The following is a 21684-nucleotide window of genomic DNA, read 5'->3' as shown; positions in this document are numbered from 1 at the left end:
AAGAGAAAAAATCATGATTTTTAGCATGTTTTATTAACTGAAGACAGAACATGTAGAATAAGTTATTAAAGTTAAGGTTTAAAACTTGAATCAATTTAAAGTGATCATCAGACAGTAATTACTGTTGGAGTTTTAGGACGAAATCACTAGCAGTAATTAAAATATTAACAGGAAAATATCAAAACACACAGTCTATTGCTCTGGCACAAAACACACAAAACAAAGTGGAACTTCTGAAGATTTCAAAGGTCAAATCACAACATCACAAGAAAACCCCCACTGCAATACATTTATGTTTTCACAAAGACTTGGCGTTCAGATTCAGTTTGGACATCTGAGCTGAAGCCACACGTGCTTTGAAGGGGTCATCGGATGCCCATTTTCCACAAATTGATATGATTCTTTAGGGTCTTAATGAAAAGTCTATAACATACTTAGGGTAAAAAAGGTGTTTTTTACACTACCATTGAGAAATTTTAACTAGTCAAAATCAGCTCGTTCTTCAGCATGCTGATCTAGTTCATGTTGCTTTAAATGCTAATGAGCTCTGCTGACCCCGCCCCTCTCTTCCATGACGAGCAGACTGCAAACTTCAGCTGTGAAACTGGAAATTATTAGGAAAGGCGATTTGCAAAGACTCATAAAAACCCTTATACTCACTTCTTCTGTAGATGAAGCTGGATCATGAATGATTCGCGCGAACATAGACACATTTATGTAGATCGGGGATCGGCGCGTTCCCTTCAAAGTGAAAGTAACGTTAACCCTCTGCGTCTTCAGCGGCTCAGATGTCGGGAGTAAATGACGACTGCTATATTCATTATTACATCCAACAACTAAACACCTCAATCGCTTACATCTTGTCTTCCCTGCACCGGAGTCGATAGCTCTCAGCTCACTCAGGGCGGGGCTAAGGTAAGACGGCTTGTCAATCAACTCTCGTGGGAGGGGCCTGCGCAGAACTACATCATTCTGACAGGAATCTCAGAACAGCCTGATTTCAGAAAGGGGATTTTAAAATAACAATTTTAAAAAAACACTGGGTGGATTTTTATCATTATAGGATGGATGTGCAGACACACTTCCAACACACATTTATGTTCAAACAACTTGTAAAGTGAATTTAGCCTCCGATGACCCCTTTAATAGACACAAACAGAAACACAGGACAGAGTGAAGAACGATCAGAACTCCTCGTCTGAACACTGAGACACAAAGCTCAGCGGAGACAGAAGCAGAGCAGAGAGCAAGGGCGAGAGAGGGGCGGGGCTGTATGAGGGAGGGGTGGGGCATGGCAAAAGAGAGTCAGGGCAGGGGGAGTGAGGGGCGGGGCATGGGGACAGATGGGCGGGGCTGTGCTGCTGGTGGGAGGGGCATGGAGACAGAGGGGCGGGTCTGTGCGGCTGGTGGGTGGGGCATGGAGACAGAGGGGCGGGGCGAGGAGGAGGCGAAGGAGGAGGAGGCGGGACCGCAGCAGAGAAGTACGGAGACAGAGGCGAGAGCGGAGGCTGCGGCTGCGGAGGAAAGGTGAAGTTCCTGCAGGGGTAAAACACGCTCCTGTGTTTGGGTCCCACCATCAGAAACTTCTTGGTGTAGTTGTTGAGCGTGGACACGCCGGACGACATGCAGCAGGTGAAGGCCACCCACGCCACGCTAAAAACACCAGACACCACGTCAGAAAACATCTTCACATTCGCAGATTCAAGACTGGAAAACACCACACGGCACAATGTGATCTGCCCACGGCTCGACGCTAAGGATATTTCTACTGTTCTTGCTGGGAAAGCGGTTCATAATTTCACTGGTCCCATCACTAACTAACTAAATAGGCATTGTTTTATTGGTTTGACCCATGTAATCTTCAATTCTACTGAATAAAGATGTTATGACGCCATCATTTTAGATACCAGCTCACTTTACAACTCTGGCTTCCAACTTCCTTACTACAGCAAAAAATACTAGCCAAACGAAAATATAAAGTTCAAACATGATTAAAGACAAGTTCACTTAAGACTAGTGCTGTCAAAGTTAATAACGCGTTAACGCAAATTCATTTTAACGGCACTAATTTCATTAACGCGTGATTAACGCAGCGCGCATCTTCTGTTTGACCCGTGGCCCACCTGTAGTTGGAGAAATGGAGATGCACAGTGTTACCAACTTAGCGACTTTGCAGACCCCTTTAGCGACTTTTTCCTCCCTCTTCAAAAAGGCACCTAGCAACAAATCTTTAGGGTTTGGCCAAACCTTATTTAGTTTCTGAGACTCGCAGGTCTTGCTGTCCCAGCGCGCACACACCTCTCTCTGTCTCTCTCTCTCTCGGTGCATGCTGGGATTGTTTGGGTGCGTGAGAGTTTTCTCACGAGGGGAGGGTGAACGTTTGTTTTCGAACTTTTCTACAACTTTTGTTTCTTTTTTCCTGATTACACTTAATTTTGTAGTGATAAGAGTATTTTGAGGATTCGTTTTTTGGGAGCGGGATGGCGTCTCTTACGCCACCTGTTTCCCTCCGCCATGGTGTTATGTGTGTGACGGCGAACGGTGTGAATGTGGAGGAAGTGTTACTTGCAGTAGGAGAGGAGATCGGCTATCAAAACATTTCATCTGCTTCGCGAATGAATAAAGCTGTGGTTGTGTTTGTAAAAGAAGAGAACCAAGTGAATCGTCTTATAAGCAGCGGAATAGTGGTAAGTGGAGACTTTATTACTGTTTTGCCGCTGGTTGCTCCAACTATTAAAGTAACCGTTTCAAATGTGCCGCCTTTCATCCAGAGTCATGAAATAGAACGAGAGCTTTTGCGTTATGGTAAGTTAGCTAGCGCGATTAAAACCGTTCCTCTTGGATGTAGAAATGAAGTGAAATGAAGTTCCTAAACGAACAAGAGTTAGATGTGTCATTTAAAGTTTGGCATGAAGGACGAGCGTACATGGTTTATGCAAATACTGGGAACATGAAATGTTTTGAGTGTGGAGATGTGGGGCATAAGCGTTTAGCATGCCCACATAAAGTTCAAGTTCAAGCTGCGGTAGAAGCCGCTAGACACACTGATCAGGTTGATCCTGTGAAGGATCATGAAAACGTGCAGTCTGATGTGGAAGAGAATGAACCTCAGGGAGTTGAGGAAGTTGTAGAGGGAAACGAGCCTCAGGGAGCTGAGAAAGTTGTTGAATTAAATGAAAATGACAACCAAATTGAGGAAAGTGTGATTGTGAATAATGAGATAACAGGAATGGTTGTAAACAATGTAAGGAGTGAGGATATGGATCATGTGGCAAGTAGTGCAGAAAATTATGTGGGAATTAGTCAAAGTGAGAATACTGGTGATGCAGAAATGAGAGACGAAGATACACTTTCTGAGTTTTCGGACATCGGGTCACAAGTGATAGAAGACATGTACTCTTTAGAGGAAATTAATGATTTTCTTGATACAACATTTGGTAAAGCTGTAAAGGTAGAATTTTTTTTCCAGATGTGGACAAATTTGTAATATCAGTGTTGCGGCTGCAAAAAACAGTGAGCTACGAAGTTTTGGATAAAAAGAAAAGATTCCGGCTGAAAAAGATGATAACGAAATTGAGGAGGAAAAAAGTGAATGTTTCAAAAAAATTGAAATGAACAAATCACAAGTGGTGTTCTTTACTCTGTGCTTTTTCTTTTCAGTTTCTGTCTATTTCTTATTTCTCTATATGGATGTGTGGAGAGTGGGATCATTAAATATTAATGGAGGTAGGGACAAGAATAAATTAGCACAGATTTCAGAGTTTTAGGATTAGAAAAGGTTAATGTTTGTTTTTACAAGAAACGCATACAGACACTGATAATGAAGTTGAATGGGGATTATGGTGGAAAGGAAATTTGGCCTTGAGTCATGACACAAGAAATAGTGCTGGGGTAGCTATTTTATTTTCTGAAAGTGTGAATATTTTAAAGGTAGAAGAAATTGTTAAAGGAAGATTACTATTAACACAAATTGAGTATAAAGGAATAGAATCTGTATTTGTTAATGTTTATGCTCCTAATAATGGTCTAGAAAGGCTGGTTTTTTTTATGGAATTACGAAATGTGATTGAGAAATATGATGATAATGTTTGTCTTATACTTGGAGGTGATTGGAATTGTACAATAGATTTTGTTGTGGATAGAAATGGAGAAGAGCCCCATAATAAGTCAAGTGATGCATTAAAAAAAGTTATCAATGAATTCCAGTTAACATATGTATGGAGAATGAGGAATGAAGGAGTAAAGCAGTATACATGGCTAAGAGTGGTTGATAATAGAATTAGTGGAGCAAGATTGGATAGGTTTTATTTAAAAAAGACATGGAACAATAAGGTGATGAATACTTTTATTAGACCTAATGGTTTTTCAGACCATCACATGGTTATATTAGATATTAATCTGAAGAAGACAACCAGATCTAATTATTATTGGATTTTTAACATTAAGTTATTACAGGATGTCTTTTTTTGTGAAAAATTTAAAATATTCTGGGATGTTTGGAAATTGAAGAAAAATTCATTTGAAAACCTAAGCCAATGGTGGGATGTGGGCAAGACAAATATAAAAATGTTTTGTCAAAACTATGCTTTCCACTCATCAACTATTTTGAAAGCAACAGTGAAAGCTTTACAAAGTGATATTGAGTTCATTGAGAGACAAGTTGTAAATAACGAAGAAGCTGTAAACTGTAATGGGTTAAATAAGAAAAGACAAGACCTGAGTTTTCTCCTACATGAGCAAGCAAAAGGAGCATTGATAAGATCAAGATACTCTTCCATAAAAGAAATGGATGCTCCAAGTACTTTCTTGTTTAACCTTGAAAGAAAAAATGTCCAACAAAAGATGATGTGCCATCTTCGTCGTTCGGATGGATCCGTTACATCAGATCCCACAGAGATGAGGAGACTGGCAGGAGACTTTTACAGACAATTATATACAGCTGAGAGTTGTGACATTGACTGTACTGAAGACTTGCTTAAAGAGTTACCTCAGCTTGAGAGAAACAAAAGCAAGCATTGGACGATTTAATCACATTTCAGGAGTTCACAGAGGCTATGCGGCAACTATCTAAAGGAGATCGCCTGGAATTGATGGATTACCGGTGGAATTTTATCAACAATTCTGGGACCTAATAGGTCCAGATTTATATGAAGTAATTTTAGAATGCATCAAAAATAATTCACTGCCAGTAAGTTGTCGTCGAGCAGTTTTGTCATTGCTTCCAAAAAAAGGAGACATCGGACTGCTAAAAACTGGAGACCAGTATCTCTGTTGTGCCTGGACTATAAGATTTTTTAAGGTTTTAGCAAATAGACTCAAGCAATGTCTGGATTTGTTGATAAAAAATGATCAAACATATTGTATTCCTAAGAGATCTATTATAGATAGCCTTTTCTTAGTGAGAGATATAATTGATTTTAATCAGAATAATAAGAACGATATAGGAGTGCTGTCATTAGACCAAGAAAAGGCGTTTGATCGTGTTGATCATGATTATTTATTTAAAGTGTTAAAGAGTTATGGTTTTGGTGATGTTTTTATTTCTTATATTCAGTTGTTGTAGTCTAATGTGTATGTGATGGTGAAAGTAGGGGGTGGTTTAAGTGCTCCAACACCGGTGACAAGAGGCATAAGGCAAGGTTGTCCAATTTCTGGACAATTATATAGCCTAATTATTGAAACCTTATTATGTAGGTTGAGGAGGAATTTAAATGGGACTTCAATCCCTCATGTTAATGGTCATTCTAATGTGGTTTTATCAGCTTATGCAGATGACATTACAGTTTTTATTACAGGACAGGAAGACATTGAAATTTTAACAAAAACTATTGAATTATATGAAAAAGCCTCCTCTGCTAAGGTTAATTGGACAAAAAGTGAAGGATTTATGATAGGTAAGTTGGAAAATTTTCCAAAACTTCCAGGAGGGTTGCAATGGAGGAAAGACGGACTAAAGATTTTAGGTGATTTTTTTTGGAAATTAACCATTTCAAAAGAAAAACTGGGAGGGTTTGATAGAAAAGGTGTCTGCCCGATTGTCGAAGTGGCGATGGCTATTACCACAATTGTCATATCGAGGAAGGGTTTTGGTAGTAAACAATCTGGCTGCTTCTGTTCTGTGGCATAGGACTGTAGTCATGGAGCCACCAGAGGAGCTGATCTCCAATATACAAAGGACAATAGTGAACTTTTTCTGGGATGGACAACATTGGTTGCGTGCTGCAGTATTATACCTACCAGTACAAGAGGGTGGCCAAGGACTGGTGGATGTGAGAAACAGAATCCGTGGCTTCAGGCTACAAGCTGCACAGAGATTCCTGTATGATAAAGATGTGCTTTGGGGAAAAACTGCAAGTGCGATCATGAGGAGAGTTGGTGGCTTTGGACTTGATAAACAACTGTTTTTAATTAAGCTTGAAGAGATGAACCTGTCTGAGCTCACTGTTTTTTATAGAGCTGTGCTGCAAACATGGAGAACTGTGGTAAAAGCAGAACGGAGTATGGACAATCTGGACCTTTGGGCACCAGAGGAGCCACTTTTTTTTAATCCACTGATTCAAACTAGACTGCTGTCTTCTGTGACGATACGGCAATGTTTATTAAGGAATGGAATCGTAAAGTTGGATCATTTATTGAATGAAGATGGATGGAAATCAAGTGATGAACTTCAAGAAGCAACTGGTAATTTCTCCAGCAATAAAGGAGGATGAAGAAGAAGTGGTGGATGCCATTTTATCCTTCAAGAATCCTCAGTTTTATTCTTTTAAAAGCACGTCAAAGAAAGAACTGTATAACATCACAGTAAAGACAATCCATCAAGACTCTTTGAGAAAACAAAAGATTTCCAAGTGGCCAGATTTGTTGAGCCCAGACTTCCTGATAAGAGACAGGTGGAGAGCCCTATATAAATCCCCTGTAGAGAACCGTTCGGGGGATCTGCAGTGGAGGATTATTTATGGGGCGATAGCAACAGACGGACATGTGGCACACCTTAATGCAGCTGTAAAGGGGGAACGTAGATTCTGTGGGGAAAAAGAGGATTTAGAGCATTTGTTTTTGAAGTGTGAGAGATTAAAAGGTGTTTTTAAATTGCTTGGGAGCTGGTTTAGGAAATTTGATGAGAATTTTTCAGAGAATGTGTTTATTGGAGGGATACAATATACATTAGTGCAAGTAAATTGCTCAGCGCAAAGAAAGAGAAGTAATGGGAACCTGCTATTTATTTTTTCATGTGTCTAATAGACATGAACAAGTTCTTTGAAAAACATCTGACCTTTTGTCTAGACTTCATGCTCTATGTTGACTATGGTTTCAATAATAATAAACATATATTGCATAAAGCATTCATATTTGTCCATGCCCATGTTGATTAGAGTATTAAAAACTTGAAAAGTATTAATTTAAGGTACATTTAGAACAAATAAAAATGTGCGATTAAGTTGTGATTAATCACGAGTTAACTCATGACAATCATGCGATTAATTGCGATATTTATAAACATAAATATAAATATTTTAATCAACTGACAGCCCTACTTACGACATAACTGACTGTTTTCGAGGATATTCGCCAAGATGGGTAATTTGTATGACACAATTTTGTATGTATTTGTCCGTTCAAGCGCAAAAAGATGCAAAAGAGAACTCAATTCAATGTTTGTGAGAACCAAATTAAGTTCTTTTGCATCTTCTAGCACTTAAATGATATAAAATGTGTCCCTGCAGCACAAAAGCAGTCATAAGCAGCACAGGTATATTTGTAGCAATAGCCAACAATATGGGTCACAATTATCCATTTTTCTTTTATGCCTAAAATCATTAAGATATTAAGTAAAGATCATGTTCCATGAAGATATTTTGTAAATTTCCTACCGTAAATATATCAAAACTTCATTATTGATTAGTAATATGCATTGCTAAGAACTTCATTTGAACAACTTTAAAGGTGATTTTCTCAATATTTATATTTTTTTGCACCCTCAGATTCCAGATTTTCAAATAGTTGTATCTCAGACAAATATTGTCCGATCCTAACAAACCATACATCAATGGAGAGATTATTTATTCAGCTTATATAAATATCAATTTCAGAAAATTGACCCTTATGACAGGTTTTGTGATCCAGGGTCACAAATTGATTGAATGTTTAAATTGACAAGGATTAAACGTGCAAATGACAAACATTCGCGTTGATGCAGCACTGGCCCGATTTCGTCAGATATCCCTCGCCGGGCCATCGGCAGTCCTGTCCATCATACACTACACAACATCGACTCCGACAATCTGCAGACTTACATGTAGTGTATTCCAGCCTCAACACACACACACACACACACACACTGAGATGCATGTTGTACTCACTAAAAGGCCCATGAGTAGCCGTAACTGTGAGGTTTAAAGTCCTCAGGGCCGAGAGTGGTCGTCACCTGGAACACCTGCATATACATCATGTGAGCGACCATCCCAACCAACCCTGAGGGACAGACAGATGGACAGAGAGAGAGAGAGGGAGAGAGACAACAGCTGAGTACATACAGACAGGACGGGGGTCTGTTTCATAAAACGAGTTTACCAAATAAGCCAGGTTTATTTCAGTATTTAAGTTCATTGATTTAGTTCAAATTAAGTCAGACTAACTGAAATAAGCCTGGCTTGTTTGGTAAACTTCTTTTATGAAACAGGCCCCAGAAGTTACTGTGTGAGTGTGTTATGTGCAGAAATGGGAAGTAACAAAGTATAAATACTTTGTTACTGTACTTATGTAGATTTTTCTGGTTTCTTTACTTCACTATTTATTTTTCTGACTACATTTACTTTTACTTCTTTATAATGTTACACAAATATCTGTACTTTCTACTTCTTACTTTTTCAAACCAGGTTCGCTACTTTAGTTTTGGTGGATTGCCATTTGATAACAAATCTATAACAAATCATGAATCGGTTCTTGACTGTAGCGTGATTCGGCTCATGTGTGCTCCGCGTCTCCACCAAACGGTTTCTATGGGTTTCTCTCAGAGTAATCAATGCAGGAGACTCGAGGATGGAGTGGATCAGAGACGCAAAACCACTGACCTGTTCAGGACTTCAAGTGCAGGTCAGTTTCATCTGTAAACAGGCTGCTGTAGTTTTGTGTTTGTTTACCTCGTTAAGCATTAAACTGCTAGCAACTCTTAGCAGTAGCAGCCAGATCATTAATAATACTGTAAACTAAACTAAATTACTATCATCACTCAAAATACTGTATGATCATTGTTATCTACTGTAAAGTTACAGTAGTAATTTAGCAGACAAATGTTTAAAACATCGTCACGTTTAGAGGAGAGGGAGCTCGGGCAGATAACAACACAAACCTTACACAAACCAAAAACCCTGGTTATACTTAATCATGGTAACCACACATTAACCATGGTGTAGCTACACTAACTATAGTCTAACCATGACATGTGTAGTAAAACTATGGTTGTAAATTAAAACAGATTGTAATCAATCTGCCAAAAAAACAACAACAACAACAACAACAAAAAACATAGTTACTGTACTTCTACTGTAATAAACCATGGTTGACTTTGGTAAGAGAAAAATATGACTCATGATAATGCAATAACATGTTCAGTATTAGGATGTTTCCTTAAATATATTGTCATGATGTAATTATTATTGTACTAATTAGTGGAAAGAGTAAACACACACAAAGTGAGATGCAGAGAGATATAATGGAAAATGAAGAGACTGAAAAGGAGAATGAAAGTGAAGGTGCAGCTCAAGAGAGAGACTTTAATTATTTTGCACGGCTCCAGCCTGAGGTTTTAAACCTTTTTTTAAATGTGATGGCGTACAAAACAATAGGCTTGTCCGTGGTGTCAGAATGTGTTGTGTGTGTATGGCCTGGATGAGTGAGATTTCCCAGACTGAACCTGTGCCCGTCCTGCTCTGTTCTACATGATGCTTGTTCAGTCTTGATCCATGCATCAGCTAACAACATTAACATGCAAGATATTTTGTATTAATGTCAATATGACGTGAGGTCCAGTCAGCAGCGTGACACTAAACAGGTAGTAATGGGTACTTCTTACTGAAGAACATGTCAGAGCCAATACTTCTCTATTTTAACGAGTAAAAAAGTGTAGCCAGTACTTCTACTTTTACCAGAGTATTTTTAAACACGAGTATCTGTACTTCTACTTGAGTGAAGGATGTGTGTACTTTTGCCATCTCTGGTTACGTGTGAGTGTGTTAATAGTGTGTGTGTGTACCTCCCAGAACAGTGCAGACGGCGGCGAAGGCGTTGAGTAAGTGAGGCCAGCGCTGCTGTGGAGGAGACCAGGAGGACAAACACAGCTGCAGCAGCAACAGCAGAGAACTGATGCTCAACAGAGAGATGTACAGCAGCTCCATCCCCACATACAGCCACATGATCCCTGCACACACACACACACTCACGTGTTGAGATGCACACACACAAGCGCTTCAACAGAGACTCAGAGTGTGTGAGTGTGTGTCATTGCCTTTTTCTGATGCAGGCGTGAGAGCCATGAAACTGCGACACTTCTCCTCTGAAACAGACAGACAGACATCAACACAGTCAACATCACAGCGGAGGTTCCCCTGCAAAAGAGAGGAGTTCCTCTAAGATGATCTCCTGTGTTCATGAGCCGGAGCTCGCCTCACACACAGCTACAGAAGAGCACCAGCGTCCAGCTGACAGCCCTGACCTCAGCCCGGTCTCCTCGCTCACTCACGTCTGATCAGTCACACACAAACACCTTTCAGGCTCATAAACCGGTTTAAAGCTGCTAAAGCGTCCTGTAAGTCACAGACAGTGTTGGGAAGGTTCCTTTGGAAATGTAATAGGCTACAGATTACTAGTTACTCTGTTTAAAATGTAACTATTTCAATTACTCTATTAAAGTAATGTTACTGATTACTTTTCTAATGTTTTCTAACGTTACTCATTCTGAGACATGTCAAGCGTACCGGGTTACAGTAGAACTCAACACTGATTACTGTCACTTTCAGAATCACTCATCACTTGAAATGAGTGAGTTTATAATATAAAAATCATAACAAGATATAGTTTAATAGCTATGATGCTGTTTCTGAAATCAAATCTTTGCATAGCTATGACAGAAAACACTGGAATCAGGAACAGTTCATCTTAAAAAATAAAGCATCCCGAATATGAAATAAAAGTTATTGAATAAGCATGTGTCCTAAACTCCTGAAAAATTAATGTCTTGTATTTTAGAGCAGTCGATGCAATTTTTGATAGAAATCAATTAAATCTGTATGTGTGCGAAAATATTCAGATATAACCTCCTTTGTAATCATTAACATTTTCATAAGTAATTGAATTACACATTTTTTCTCAGTAACTGTAACTGATTATAGTTATATTAATTTTGTAATTAAATTTCATATCTCCGTTACATGTAACTAGCTCCTCCCCAACACTGCACACAGAATATTTCTCACTCTATTGATTTTTGTCATATGAATGTCCCTCAGTTTGATTCCCAAGCTGTATGAAATAATAATCCTCTTAGAGGATCTCTCTCAATCTCTCACACAAACACATCTGTCATTATAATGAATCTCATCTGCAGAGACACTACTCCTCGACGTCAAACATGCTCCATCACAAAACCTTTACAGTCTCACTACATCACAACCTTCTTTCTGAATTCTACTGTAAAGGAATCATCAACGTGTCAGACAAGTCTCTCAGTGGGACATGCTAAAACACTTAACGTGAAAAACACTTAACACATTAAAGCGGTGTTTTAAAAGAGCAAACACATTATTAATGAAGTATACTACTTACAGACAAGCAGATGAGCCCAGAATAAGAACGCAATCGAAAACTGTTAAAAGCACTTAAATTGGATTAATGCATTTTTGAAAATACACGTAATCAAAAGTGTTCTTATTCTGGACTTATATCTGCTTGTCTGTATATACAGTATACTTTATTAATAATGTGTTTGCTGAGTTTGGTCTTTTTAAAACACCGTTTTAATGCATTTTAGAATCACAGTCCATCACAAACCACTGTACAGAAGTCAAACGATCCGCACAAACATGAAGCGAAGCAGAAGAGGTTTGAGGTGTAGCCGAGCGCCCCCGTGACCCCTGACCCCTCACCCCAGGCGTCGGTGAAGATGTTCTCCTCGCAGGTGGTCCAGAGGCCGGCGTGGAAGGTGGGGAAGATGAAGCGGTCGTCGCCGGTCTCCCAGGAGAAGGATCCGTCCGAGACGCCGTTCACCGGAGTGCACTTGAGCCGGCGCACCGCGGAGCACAGCGGCTTGGGCACCTTCTGCTGGCCCACGCACCAGTGTGAGGACGAGAGCGACACCAGAGACAGCAGCAGAGACAGCAGCGTCTGCAGGAAGGACAGCCGCGGAGAGCGCAGGAGCGAGAGCACAGACATGCTTACAGCCGACCGATTCACCAACACACTCGCTCCTTCAGAAACAATGAAGCAGCACTGAATGAGTCTCTTACACACACACGGGATTAACCTGCGCTCTAATCTGTCAATCTGTTCACACAATCACCTTCAATCACACACACACACTGCAGCTGGATGATAATATCGTATTTAAAGCAGAGAGACCCATCATACACATTAATCTACTCTAAACCCTCACACACCGCTGTTCAAGAGATCCTTTTAGTAGGTAGCAAATAACTTCTTCTGCTCATCAAGGCTGTATCTATTTGATCAAAAATACAGAAAAAAGTAATGTAATTCTGTGAAATATTATTGAAATTTACATTTACATTTACATTTACATTTATGCATTTAGCAGACGCTTTTATCCAAAGCGACTTACATTGCATTCAAGTTACAGTTTTTACATTTTATCAGCTCTTGCTTTCCCTGGGAAATTTAAAATAACTACTTCCTGCTTTAATATACTTTAAACTGTAATGTATTTCTGTGATGCGCAGCTGTATTTTCAGCATCATTACGCCAGTCTTCAGAGTCACATGATCTTCAGAAATCATTCTCATATGTTGATTTATAATCAATGTTATAAATATTTTTTTTTGGGACCTGTGATATTTTTTCAGGATTCTTTGATAAATAAAAAGCTAAAAACAAGTGTTTATTCAAAATGAAAATTTTGTGTTACAATATACGTACACCACTGTTCAAAAGTTTGGGGTCAGTAAATTCTTCTTTCTTTTTTTTAAAGAAATTTATACTTTTATTCAGCAAGGATGTGTTAAATGGATAAAACTTGTTAGTAAAGAAAAAGATTTATATTTTGAATAAATACTTTTTTTCTTTGATGAATAAAAAGCTAAAAAGAACAGCATCACAGGTTCCAAAAAAAAAAAGTAAAATAAAATTAAATAATCAGCGCAACAGTTTGAACACTGATCATAAATCAGCATATTAGAATGACTTCTGAAAGATCAATACATTATATTTGAAAGTATATTAAAACAGGAAAACAATATTAGAAATTGCAATAATATTTCACAATATTACTGTTTTTTCCCTGTATTTTTGATCAAATAAATACAGCCTTGATGAGCAGAAGAGACTCCATTAAAAATCCTACTGATCCCAAACTTTTGAACGACAGTGTGCACAATTCACCCAAAAACCACTGTTTTAATTTTCTCATCCTCATGTAACTCAAACCCGTTCTAAAAGTAAAAAGGATTTCATGAGTGCCTATATTAAAAGCTATGTTACTCTGCAGAGCTTAATTGTGGACAAAGTTATGTTTACATTTACTCTCAAGGTCCAACACACATGTGAGAAGTATTTCTTTCCCCATTAACTGTAAATGAATATTGCGATAAACTGATATCGTGTAGCGCCCAGCTCTAAAGCGGTCTCGTGTGAGGAAGAGGTCAGAAGAGTTAGAGGTCAGCACTTCTCTAACGTCTGACTGTATCTGTCAGACTCGTGCTTGACCAGCAGAGCAGTGCAGGACGCTGAGCGCACAGATCTCAATCACGTCTGCCACAGAAACACATTTAAAGACCTTTTCTTTCTTCTGATAAAAGGCACACACATGGTGTGAAGTGCACAAGCCCAGTAAACTCCGTCAGCTTTGAATTTGTCCAGAGTTATGAATGCTTCAGCACACACTTTTGAGATTCACATTTTCAGCTGCTGTCAGCTGATGTGTGTGTGTGTGTGTGTGTGTGTGTGTGTGTGTGTGTGAGTGAGTGAGTGAGTGAGTGTGTGTGTGTGTGTGTGAGTGTGTGTGTGTGTGAGTGAGTGTGTGTGAGTGAGTGAGTGTGTGTGTGTGTGTGTGTGAGTGAGTGAGTGAGTGTGTGTGTGTGTGTGTGTGTGTGTGTGTGTGTGTGTGTGAGTGAGTGTGAGTGAGTGTGTGTGTGTGTGTGTGTGAGTGAGTGAGTGAGTGTGTGTGTGTGTGTGAGTGAGTGAGTGTGTGTGTGTGTGTGTGTGTGTGTGAGTGAGTGAGTGTGTGTGTGTGAGAGAGTGAGTGAGTGAGTGAGTGAGTGTGTGTGTGTGTGTGTGTGTGTGTGTGTAAGGGAAAAAAACAGGAGCGTCCAGAGGAATTTCTCCAGCAGAGGGCACACTTTCATGCACACACACACACACACAGAGGCTCAAATGTAAAATAGAGGCAATGTAGTTAAAAAAAAATAATAATAATAATAATATATATATATATATATATAATAATAATAATAATAATAATAATAATCTAATTGTGTGTATATATAAAAGTTTGGATACATTACTATTTTTGCAATAAGACACTTATGGTCATCAGCCTGCATTTTACTTGATCCAAAATTCAATATACTTTAAAATATATTTCATGCAATGCTGATTTATTATAAAAGTCAGGATACTTTGATGAATAAAAAGTTAAAATAGAACAGCATTTATTTAAAATATAACTTTTGTAACAATATACACTACCGTTCAAAAGCTTGAGGTCAGTATTTTAATTTTCCATTTTTTTTTTAAGAAATTAGTTTTTATTCAGCAAGGATTTGTTAAATTGATAGAAAAGGTGATAGTAAAGATTTCTATTGTTAGAAAACATCTTTATTTTGAATAAATGCTGTTCTTTTTACCTTTTTATCAATGAACCAAAAAAGTATCACAGCTTCCAAAAAAAATAAATAATAAAATTAATAAGCAGAACAGTTTCAACACTGATTATAAATCAGCATATTAGATCATGTGACTCTGAAGACTGCAGTAATGATGCTGAAAATACAGCTGCGCATCACAGAAATAAATTACAGTTTAACACATATTCACACAGAAAACAGCTGTTTTAAATAGTAAAAATATTTCACGATATTACCGCTTTTTCTGTATTGTTGATCAAATAAATGCAGGCTTGATGAGCATGAGACACTTTCATAATGCTGCATAATTATCAAAAATGGTAATATAATAAAATCCTTTCTCGTCATCGTTCGGCCAGCCTGCACTTCACAGAACAGGCCTGTAGGTGGCACTCGGGCTTCGTTAACTATGACAGTTTCACCAAACAGTGTCAATATACACACACGCAAGATTACCATTATTGTGACTTGGCTCTGCACAGTTTTGTGCCGTTCTTTTGTAGTCATTAGCATCTATATTCTCAGCGATGTAATTTGATTTATAAAATAAGACAAACCGCAGATCCCGATCGCTCCACAAATATAAGCTCGTCTGTGTCGAGTAATTTTCAACCAGTTTATGAATAAGAAGAGAAAATGAGCGCTGCACTTCACATTATTGTCCAATGAAACCCGAGCTTGTGCCAGATCAGGATTGGCTGGTGTATTACATGACAAACAGGCATTCATGAATTATGTAATATTCTAAAATATATAATATATGGATTTTGAATTAAATGGACACACTAGCTTTGATTATGGATGAAAAATAATGTTTAAAATACTGTTTGTTTATTTGTCCTTCGGCTGAGAGCCTGGTTTCCGGATAATATCAGTCACCAAGCACAACACACACAACCCAGAACCTCAGATATGGAGAAATAAACAGGAGCTTTCTACACATCGTCATGTTGATCAGAATTCAAATGCATTTTGTTTTATTGACCACAATATTGTTGCTATTTGTCTGATCTTTAATGTTTCTTTTAGAGAAGTCTCTTCTGCTCACCAGGCCTGCATTTATTTGATCCAAAGTACAGTAAAATTGTGAAATATTTGTATTATTTAAAACAGCTGTTTTCTGTGAATATGTGTTAAACTGTAATTTATTTCTGTGATGCAGCTGTATTTTCAGCATCATTACTGCAGTCTTCAGAGTCACATGATCTTCAGAAATCATAATAATATGCTGCTCAACAAACATTATTATTATTTTTTTTTTTCAGGTTTCTTTGATGAATAGAAAGTTCAGAAGAACAGCATTTATCTGAAATAGAAATCTTTATCATCACTTTTGATCAATTTAAAGCATCCTTGCTGAATAAAAGTATTAATTTCTATACTTTCTTTCCCATATATAAACAGACTCTGAGCTTTTGAATGGTGTAGTGTATAATGTTACAAAAGATTTCTATTTCAGATAAATGCTGTTCTTCTGAACTTTCTATTCATCAAAGAAACCTGAAAAAATCCTACTGCGCTGTTTTCAACATTGATAATAATCAGAAAAGTTTGTTGAGCAGCACATCAGCATATTATTATGATTTCTGAAGATCATGTGACACTGAAGACTGCAGTAATGATGCTGAAAATACAGCTGCATCACAGAAATACATTACAGTTTAACACATATTCACACAGAAAACAGCTGCTTTAAATAGTAATATTTTTTGCTGTACTTTGGATCAAATAGATGCAGGCTTGGCTAAAAGAAACATTAAAGATCTCACTGTTCAAAAGCTGCTGACTGTGCATTTAAACTCTGCTTGAAAAAATATCATATTCTCACAGTTTTTATTGAGAACACAAGGCTACTTCTGAATGACCGCCAGACGATTTAGCAATGATTAAAAAACCCTCTTGTAATCAGTAGTTATTAAATTCTGATATGAGAATAAAACTCCATGTTTAGTTTAGGTAGCATTCTGAAAGTGTACAACATCCCCGACTGTAAACGAGCACTTGTCATCTAACGATAAGCTGGGCTGTGAAGATATCGTGTAGAAGGATGTGTTAGAGTTAGGCTTCCAGCAGAGAGAGACACACAGCAATGAACATGACCAGCGCTTCTCCATTGTATAACTGTATTCATGAGTCAGAAGCATATGGACAGTTTTCTAGTACATGTTTTCATATGGTGATTCTGTTCTCCGCGTTTCTGTTTTTAAAAGACTCTTTTTTTTAAAAAATGACAGCGATTGTTCTGTGAATGGAGTTCTGCGCTCATGCCTGCGTTCTCCTCCGAACGCTGCCGGAATGTTTGTCTCCGTCGGCCGTCATTGGAAAGAAACGGCCGACCCCTTCTCGAGCGCTACGAGATTCTCACGATAAATCCTGCGAAAGCCAGGAGTCCGGTTCAGAACGCAGTCCATCTTCCTGCGCAAAATAATGCACGTCCTTCTCTCATCTACAGCACAAAACCCTCGGAGGTGGAAAATAAGAACACTTATCAAAGGAGCAAAAACAGACACACACACACACACACACACACACACACACAGGCACACCTTCGAAGGCAATATACGTGCGTCGCCATGACAACAGCGTCTCTGTGGCAACGGCGGTGATGTCATCGAGTGATGTCACAACGGCGGCTGGTCCTGGTACGGAAAAACGCTCAGAACTCTGTCTCATTCTAAGGGTAAAATACTGATTAAAACAATAGTGAGGTTTAAAATAATGATAATACGAGTTATGATAAAATACTACATATAACTGGTGTAAATACACGGCCTCTCTGATTCAGTTCTGCTGCTCCCGACGCGACACTAGGACAGATAACAGATGACGGCGAGCCGAATGAAAGGCAGTTCCCTCTGACGCACCGTGCGCTCCACAGAACAGCTGATGAATGAGTGATTAGTGTTCTTCAGAGAAAGTCTTTGAGCTCGCACCGTCTCTGCCGGAGCCACGCACAGCACAGGGCTTGATTACAGAGCTCAGAGTCTGCAGAGAGATCCTCATCCTCATCCTCGCTCCGACTGCTCCAGACACGCCACCGCCGCTCCAGGCTTGACCGCTCTGCTGCTCTGTCCAAACACAAGACAGACTGACATCAAACACTGCACAGAACAGGGCTGCCGCAGCGCACTCGCGGCTCCGCTTGGGTCCGACTACGACTGAGCACACAAACACAGACAAGACACTGATCAAATAAACACCCACTTTCAGGTTCTTTCACTGCAAAAAATTATTTCTTCGTATTTTTGTTTTCTAGCAGCAGTAGTAGTATATTTATTTAATGCCGTGTCAGCATCTTAGGCAAAAAAAAACAAACACAATAAAAACCAACAAAAAAAGTTATATTACACAAGACCTTTTACATTAACATGATAACATTTTTAAAACTTTTTCTGGCAAAATTATACTAATAACTCTTTAAGAGAGAGTTCACTTCATAAAAGAGTTTTCTACATAAAAAAAACAACAACCTTGTTTTCTAATATAAATATCTAAACATTCTTGAATCAAGATGCGTTTACTTGACAAGTTGACTTTAAGATATTAGACAAGATACTTTAAGTTTTTGCTTAAAACGAGCAGAAGTATCTGCCAATGGGGGTAAGAAAAATAATCTTAATTCAAAGGATAGACTAGATTTTTTCTTGCCCCATTGGCAGATATTTATGTATGTATATGTATTTATTTATTTATACAACACACGTTAATCAACATTTCTGTAAATGTGCCAATGTTTAGCCAGTCGGCTAATCTCATCAGCGGACCTTTGGCAAGATGTTTCAAAACCCTTTAAAAATGATCAAGAACACTAAAGCATCATGACAACAGTACGAACACTGTGACAACAATCAACGTTTTCACACAATCAAGCACGTAAAGCGACAACACACAACCTTCAATAGGTATATGCAAGCATCAATCATACATGAAGCACAAAAGACGCCATACCAGACAATTAGTAAAATATTAATAAAACAATCCAAAACACACATTTAGCCACCTGACAGCGAGCAACGGTCATGGAACAAGTTAACAGCGGATTAAACAATACCCGACATTAATAGTAAAATTAGCAGTAAGATTTTATACATTAACAATGATCACATGTCTGCTTTTTTAACAGCCAGGCTTTAACACTTCGTCTAAAGGAATGATGTATGGTACACTTTCTTAATTCAGTCTCCTCTCCGAGTACATCTGTTGTTTACATTTTTCTGCTTAAAAATACTAAGTGGTGGAGGAGCTTTTCCATTTAAAATCTTGAACATCAGACAGGCATCATTGTATTTTATTAAATTATCCCAACTAAGAATATCATATTTGCCCAAAATATTACAGTGGTGGTAAGTATTGGGTTTTCTATCTAATACTTTATATGTCTGCTAGTACAGAGAGAGAATAGGCTTTAGTGTTGTTCCTTTAGCTTGAGACCAAGTTGTCATACAGTATGTTAAATGAGGAATAATCATTGAATTTATATATAATTTTGCTGCTGTAGTTGTTAAACAATTTCTTATATACCTAAAATGAGCAAATTAGATTTAGTTATTTGCAATACCTTCTTCACTTGTTTTTTGAAAGATAGAGTGGAATCAAGGATAATACCAAGATATTTAACATGAGAGACTACCTGAAAGATTTCTCCAGACACACAAATGCTTGTTCTTTGGTTTTTGCATGGACATAAATTACAGTACCATCTGCGTACATCAGAACATCACACGCTGTACAAACAGAGGGTAAATCATTTATATATAAACTAAAAAGCAGAGGCCCCAGGATGGATCCCTGAGGGACACCCATTTCATTAGACAGGAAAGGCTTTTAAGCAAAAACTAACAAAATTTATTCTTTTTTTCAGAAAACAAGACATATCTTAAGTTATTTAACTTGTAAAATAAATGCATCTTAATTCAAGAATTTTTAGATACACTATATTGCCAAAAGTATTGGGACACCTCCTTCTGATGAACAGGTTTGACTACTTCCATGAGTACAAATGATATTCTAGGGAATTGTGTGCTTTTCTGTTTTACCCTTTTCTATTCTAACATGACAATGCCTCTGTGTATAAGGCAAGGTTCAAAAAGAAATGATTGATTGAGTCAGTGTGGAAGAACTTGACTGGTCTGCAGAAGCCTCTGCTGTGACTTTAAGAGCCAAAACCAAACATCAATGACTTGTACAAACACTCTATGGACAAAAGTATTGGCACCCCCTTCTTTAGAAGGCACTTCCAAAACTGTGGCGACAAAGATTGAAACATAATTCTTGTATTTAAAAACTTGCATTTCCATCTCTGTTGTAACAGTTTTGGAAGTGTCTAAAATGACTGTATCCATACAGTATGTACAAGTCACTGGTGTTTGGTGAGGAGTTTTTGGCTCAATTCCGGAATACACATTGAACAAAGACTGACTGGTTTGTCCACGAACAAAAACAACAATCGCTGTTGTTGTTACTGTATGTATTTGGAAGCCAGAATGCGAATCCATCAACAGAAACATACATTAGCCAAACTCTCTGTTTTATCTGTTGCTATTTATAACAAACCATATTACAGATGCCTTGTCAGATTTAAGTCAAACCGTGGGTGGCCTTTTTTTTACCGAGAACCGTTGCACCCCTAGTATAGAACTATCAAAACTATGAAGTTTAAAGATAAAGCTTAAGAAAACTATAGAAGACTCACTTTAATGTTTGCAAATGTGACTCTGACTGTGTTAGAACATAGCATTTAACGAACATGATGACTATAAAAGAATTCACTTGCACCTATCAGTCCCTGATGGCAAAAGCTCAGAAGATGCTGGAAAACCAAAGAACGTGCAGGACTTTTCTGAAGAACAGTGTGCAGGCAAACAATGTGCTTTGTTTTAACGAGTGAAACTGCATTAGCAACTTCCAGTTTTATATATTCTTACTTTTGATAAGAAACAAAGTCTCATCTTTTAGATAATGCCCATTTCTTTCAGGAAATTAAAACATTTAAATGTGGCGTGACAGATCGCTGTATAAACGCATCTGTTCATGATCATCCCTTCCTCTTTACTACTAGTTATAACACTGAATAAACATGAATGAATATCTCATGCCTCATGTGATCACTCAGTCGAGTGTTTAAACTGCGGAGAGATGTCAAAACAAAATGTCATGTAGCATTTCATTTAGCTCAGGAAGCCATCAGTGTCTACAGCTCGTTAGTTCACTAGTAGTAGTATATATTTATTTAATGCCATGTCAGCATCTTAGGCTATTTTCATGGCAAAAACAATAAAAAAAAAATACAAGTATAACAAATACAATAAAAACTAGCAAACAAATAAACAAGTTACATTACACAATATTCCTTACATTAACATATGATGACAAATTCTAAAACTTTTTCTGGCAAAATTGTACTAAACACTTCACTTCATAAAAGAGTTTTCTACATACATTAAAAGCTGGACAGTCCAATAAAATGTTTCGTTATTTCACTAGAGAAATTAAGTCTAGAAAAGAGCATTTAATGAAATAGACTATTCATTATATTTTACTTTACCTGTTAGTGATGTCTTAATTATTTAATGTTTAAATAAATCTGTTATGAATCAAGTTATGACAGCCACTG

General features: G+C 37.9%; 2 protein-coding genes across 5 annotated transcripts in view; both read right to left on the bottom strand.

The window, feature by feature from the left end:
- Nucleotides 1–14: 14 nt before the first annotated feature.
- Nucleotides 15–17978, bottom strand: LOC131536535 (germ cell-specific gene 1-like protein). 3 transcript variants are annotated; one of them, XM_058769536.1, is made up of 6 exons: nucleotides 17839–17978; nucleotides 17618–17745; nucleotides 10505–10552; nucleotides 10253–10417; nucleotides 8361–8472; nucleotides 15–1653 (listed from the first exon to the last, which is right to left on the bottom strand). In XM_058769536.1, exons 2-6 carry the CDS (start codon nucleotides 17742–17744, stop codon nucleotides 1185–1187), a joined length of 921 nt encoding a protein of 306 aa, XP_058625519.1. In that variant the 5' UTR covers nucleotide 17745; nucleotides 17839–17978; the 3' UTR covers nucleotides 15–1184. The 3 variants fall into 3 exon arrangements, 2 of the variants coding, with proteins under 2 accessions (XP_058625519.1, XP_058625518.1); XM_058769535.1 differs by lacking the exons at nucleotides 17618–17745; nucleotides 17839–17978 and adding an exon at nucleotides 12141–14190; XR_009269995.1 differs by lacking the exons at nucleotides 15–1653; nucleotides 8361–8472; nucleotides 10253–10417; nucleotides 10505–10552; nucleotides 17839–17978 and adding an exon at nucleotides 17178–17532 and having other exon boundaries at nucleotides 17618–17753.
- tcf20 (transcription factor 20) overlaps nucleotides 17751–21684 on the bottom strand; it is a 25230-nt gene continuing 21296 nt past the window's right edge. The window contains exon 5 of one of the 2 annotated variants that reach the window (XM_058769393.1): nucleotides 17751–18139. In XM_058769393.1, the coding sequence (XP_058625376.1) occupies nucleotides 18077–18139 (63 nt within the window). In that variant the 3' untranslated portion in view covers nucleotides 17751–18076. The other variant, XM_058769394.1, reaches the window with a different exon arrangement.

Source organism: Onychostoma macrolepis, chromosome 03, assembly GCF_012432095.1.
Source record: "Onychostoma macrolepis isolate SWU-2019 chromosome 03, ASM1243209v1, whole genome shotgun sequence".
NCBI lineage: Eukaryota > Metazoa > Chordata > Actinopteri > Cypriniformes > Cyprinidae > Onychostoma > Onychostoma macrolepis.
This window is presented reverse-complemented; position numbering and strand designations above follow the sequence as displayed.